General features: G+C 32.8%; 1 protein-coding gene across 1 annotated transcript; it reads left to right on the top strand.

Annotated features, from left to right (window-relative positions):
• Nucleotides 1–224: 224 nt before the first annotated feature.
• On the top strand, nucleotides 225–1508 carry LOC133792061 (uncharacterized). The gene is made up of 4 exons (XM_062229968.1): nucleotides 225–350; nucleotides 726–784; nucleotides 873–1009; nucleotides 1426–1508. The coding sequence occupies exons 1-4, from the start codon at nucleotides 225–227 to the stop codon at nucleotides 1506–1508; spliced, it is 405 nt and encodes a 134-aa protein (XP_062085952.1).
• Nucleotides 1509–4646: the final 3138 nt, after the last annotated feature.

Raw genomic sequence — 4646 nt, 5'->3', positions numbered from 1 at the left:
GCCTAGCCCTATTATCTCAAAACCCAATCCCTAATGACGCCTCTGCCTCTTTCTCTCACACTTGTTTCTCAGCGTTCTTTCTCTCGCTCTCTCTCTCTCTCCTAGAGTCTTTCTACCCTCTCCATCGCACGAACTGTTGGAGCACACCACGCCAGAGGAGCACTCTCTCCACTGGAATTGCAGGCACTTTCTTCCCCAATTTGTGATCGAAGAGAGTGAAGAAAATGGCGACTGATCAGTTCAAGGCAAAGACTTTATTCGATTTGATGAAGCATCACTTCGAAACCGAAGAGGGTAAACTGCTTTGCAAGAAAGTTAATCTCGTTTACCAGATCAATCTCGCACCCAAGGTCTTATCTTTATTTTTATTTTATTTTATTTTTTGATAAACTAAAAAAGGGGAATTTTGATTTGGGTTTGTGACTAAAAAAAGGGAATTTTGATTTGGGTTTGTGACACCTCTCGGCTTCTCCTCATCAATCCCCGAACACTTTAAGGTTCAAGAACTATGGTTTTGGTGCTTTTATTTCAGGGGAACTGGGTTTATGGTTTTATTATTGCTTTAAACTTTGGATTTTTGTTGTCGGTGTCTCATTTGTTTTAGAGATGTTATTGCTTTAATAAAGTTTTGAGTGTCTATTTTATGCATATCGATGAATATTCTAGAGAAATTTGCAGCTAAGTAAATTTATTGCTAATTTTTTTGATGAATATTCTCTTCCCTATTTACGGTTGAAGCTCATCTTCATGTTTCAAATGTTCAAGTTATTGATCTAGTCACAGGGTATGTGACTGCCTTCAATTCTGTTTGAAGAACCCTTCAGTTTTCACTCTTCCATGTTTGTAAGTGGAGATTAGTGTTTTCTTTGCAGGAAGCCTTGTAAAGTTGGTATTAAGTATCTTGAAGATGGAACCAAAGTAAGAGTATCCAGAGGCCTGGGTGCATCAGGATCCATTATTTCTCGTCTTGAGATATTGAAGATAAGGACTACGCCAAGGCCTATAGTTGGCACTTACTCTAATATTTTACGCTCTTCTTTTTCTTTTTCCCTGTAGTAAAATATGACTCTCATCTTGATATTTTTCGTGTCACGAGGTATTTGAGCTTGAATTCACTGCCTCAATTTTGCAATTGCTAAGATGTTGCATACTAAGAATATGATAGACTCAGGGCTAATTTGGTTATCACTTTGATTCCGAGCAAGTTAGCCAAAGTATTTGCTGTCTATATATACACATATATAATAAGTATCGAACTATTGTATCTTGTAATCAAAAGATGAATTAAAGATGTCTAGATTGCTCCACGTAACCTTGTAGTAAATTATCATTCCAATTGACTTTGCCAGATTGTGACTCCAAGTTTGTTTCTGAGACCCCCAATTCATATCCTGCTGTTGACAATTTATTTAACTTGTTTTTCAGCTGGTCCAAAGGTTACTCCAATGGATGTTGTGATGGAGAAGACTTATGATGCAAAAATAGGGCGAGGCATGCCTGAACTTTGAAAGACCTGCATTCTTATATAGTTTTGTCATGGAATGGAACCAAGGTAAAGATATTGTAGAAAAGTGGCCATCTCAAATCTCAGTTGTCACCAAGTGACAAAGAAAATATCCAAATTTGTACTCTGCTTCCTTTATACCTATTATTTAGTTGATGTTCTAGACAAGTGAATAATCAGATTGCTAATTTGGTGTCTGACCTTTTTTGGTTCAATGTGCTACTTTCACTTGCATATATGCTTTTACTGTGCTCTTCAGTAAATTTTATTTCCCATAAAAGTAATCAACAAAGATAATCATATTTTTATCCAATCGTATTATCCCCACCAAAATGATGATAGGAGTGATTTTTGCCTAAAAAATGTTTACTTGCTGATTTAAATACAATAATTTTACATTACTTTGGTGATTTTTGGTATCTTTTTAGTTGAATCTATTCATGATGTTTCATTTCTCTGTTCCTTGTTTTTCATGTATATGAGGATTTAATGATTTGTTATATATAGACCTTGGTTAGAGTTTGTCTGATTTTTTATTTTTATTTTGGTTTGATAGAACTACCCGGTGCAACATCAGTAGATGCTTAAGGTGAGGCCCAATATTTAACCAAGGAGATGTTCAAGAAACCATTTCTGAGATTTTCAACAACTTTCTTTTGATTGGAAAATCGGAGGTCAGTTTATTGAACTATGATTTTCTTAATCTATGATGGTTTAAGATTCTCTTAATATATATAAGGTCAACATAAGCATGCTATTGTTATGGATCCCCCTCTATTTCAAATATAAAAAAAAAAAACTGTAAATCTAAGATTTGTGTATATATTTTTGTCTTCATAATGTTTGTTGTTTTGGCTCTTCCACTTTTATCTATTATTTCACATTACCTTTCAGTTTTGGGCTATTAGGTTTATTTTATCTCTTGGCTTAACTTTTATGTGTTTGGTTTTTGTAGGTTCAATTTCCACGAATCTTGGATCATGGAAGTCTTGTAAGAAATTCTCATATTCCATGAGAAGTAAGTACACTTATGACTAGTTTATGTCTTGCATAGAAGCACTGTCATGTTGAATATACATATCAATATATATGTCAGACATTATTTGAAGCTTGTATAGAAAATAAGAACCATCCATCATGCATGTATTCATGAATGAATGATTGCTATGCATGTAGAAAATCCAAGTATAATAGAGTGATGCATGCAGTGAGATACCTTTGTGTAGATTCTGAACAATTCTTGTCACTAAAGCCACCTCAACCATGTTTTTCCAGCCATATTGAACATCATCTATTTCTTCTTTTCCACATGAAATATTGATAAATGAATATGGAACAAACAGGGGAATCCTTGAATGGTTCAAACTCATATTATTATAACTGGTCAATAATATAATAGTTGATGAGTTTTGTTTTATTGTGGTCTCTAGTTAATCTACCAATTTCAGAGTTTCTGACCCCCTAGTTGAATTCAACTTCTTATTTTTGACTGCAAAGTCATAAAAAATGATGGGACTATATCATTTTAGTATATATGTGTACTTCTTTAAATTGTATTAGTCACTGGTTCAATTTATCAGCAAAATAATAATCAGATTTAACTTGTTCATTAAAATTTGACCATGGATTACTTTATATATCATTGCTATAAGACCAGACCAGTGACTATATTCTTAGAAAATTCATCATACATATAAATATTAATAATTATCTATAAATTCCCTATGTTTTGTATTTTTTTAATCAGAAATAAAAATAAATGAATAATTAATAATGATTCTTAGAGACAATGTTTTATGTGTTTGGTTTTAATGGTATTAGTAGAGTAGAATTTTGATTCTCTTTACTCACTCTTCCATATCTCATTACACTTTGCTATAATTGACATGTGAGTTTGTACTCTATTTAACAAGCCCCACTCCATAGCTCCTGTCTCAATGAGATTAAATTATCCTATTGTAGTTGGATTAATTAGGTTTTCAGATTCAAAATTTTCTCTAATCTTTATTCAATCTTACTTTCCAAATATGACATTTATATACATGCGATTCTTTGTTCAATTTACTTAAATTTCCCTCTATTCTTCCTCATGTTTGCATATGGATTTCCTACTCAGAGCAACAACTCACACTAATCTTGTTGTTCGGGCAAAGAAATCGGGTATTGTTGTCAAAGTAATACACAATGCTTCGGTGATGAATGCCCTTGGAATTTGTGGGTTGCAGCTCTACCGTTATGGAGAGACAGTGTCAATACCATTCTTTACCGAAACCTGGAGACCAGACAGCTTCTATGAGAAAATTCAAAGCAATCAGAATCTTGGTCTACATACTCTCTGCCTATTTCTGGTTAACTAGTCATTTTTTCTCCTTTGAAATGATTTTTAAAATTAGTTGTTTTTAATTTGAATGGAAGGTCAATATGGATATTTTAACTTTTTCAGGTATTTGTTGTTTTGGCTTGTGATTTTGAGTGCAAAGTTTTCATTTGCTTATTTCCTACAGGTTAGTCATCAACAATATTTTCTTTGGCAATAATGTTTATTTGTTAATATTGTGAATTCTATTTTTGCTTTCTTCCAGATCAGGCCATTGGTATAACCAACTCGGACAGTAGTAAATATGGATACCATATTCTTGGCATGATTTTGTATCTCAACGTAAGCGGCTAAGCTATTTCATTATGGAAATGTGAAGTGCTTATATTATCTGGTTTTGTTTATTATGGTATTCCTATGTTGATGTTTGTGGTTTTCGTTGATTATTATATGTTGGTTTTTGCATTTTTGAATTCAGAAATTTGTGCTATTTGATCATTTTTATTTATGTGCTCGTACTTATACTTATGCTTGCAGATAATCACAATGCTCTGACTGTGGCTAGCTTATGGTCTCTTGTAATTGCTGTAAGTTGGACCTTCTCTATTCTGCTCATGGTGGTGGACTAGATTGAAATTGTTATCTCTTCTCTTGGTCAGGTGAGGTGAGTTCAGTAAAAATTATTTACAAATTCTATATTATATCTTGATCACTTTCCATTTTGATCAAATGTAATTGGGTATATCTTAGTTTCTTTTTAATTATTTGGTTTTCAATCCCTCTAAATCATTATAACAATCATTATTTACTCTTTAAGATTAGACA

The sequence above is a fragment of the Humulus lupulus genome, chromosome 7, assembly GCF_963169125.1.
Source record: "Humulus lupulus chromosome 7, drHumLupu1.1, whole genome shotgun sequence".
Taxonomy (NCBI): Eukaryota; Viridiplantae; Streptophyta; class Magnoliopsida; order Rosales; family Cannabaceae; genus Humulus; species Humulus lupulus.
This window is presented reverse-complemented; position numbering and strand designations above follow the sequence as displayed.

Excerpts from the sequence above, each read along its gene's own strand:
- LOC133792061 (XM_062229968.1), top strand. The coding sequence starts at position 225 with ATGGCGACTGATCAGTTCAAGGCAAAGACTTTATTCGATTTGATGAAG. Across the intron at positions 351-725 it reads AGATCAATCTCGCACCCAAG|TTTACGGTTGAAGCTCATCT; the intron begins GTCTTATCTTTA and ends TTCTCTTCCCTA. Across the intron at positions 1,010-1,425 it reads TACGCCAAGGCCTATAGTTG|CTGGTCCAAAGGTTACTCCA; the intron begins GCACTTACTCTA and ends CTTGTTTTTCAG.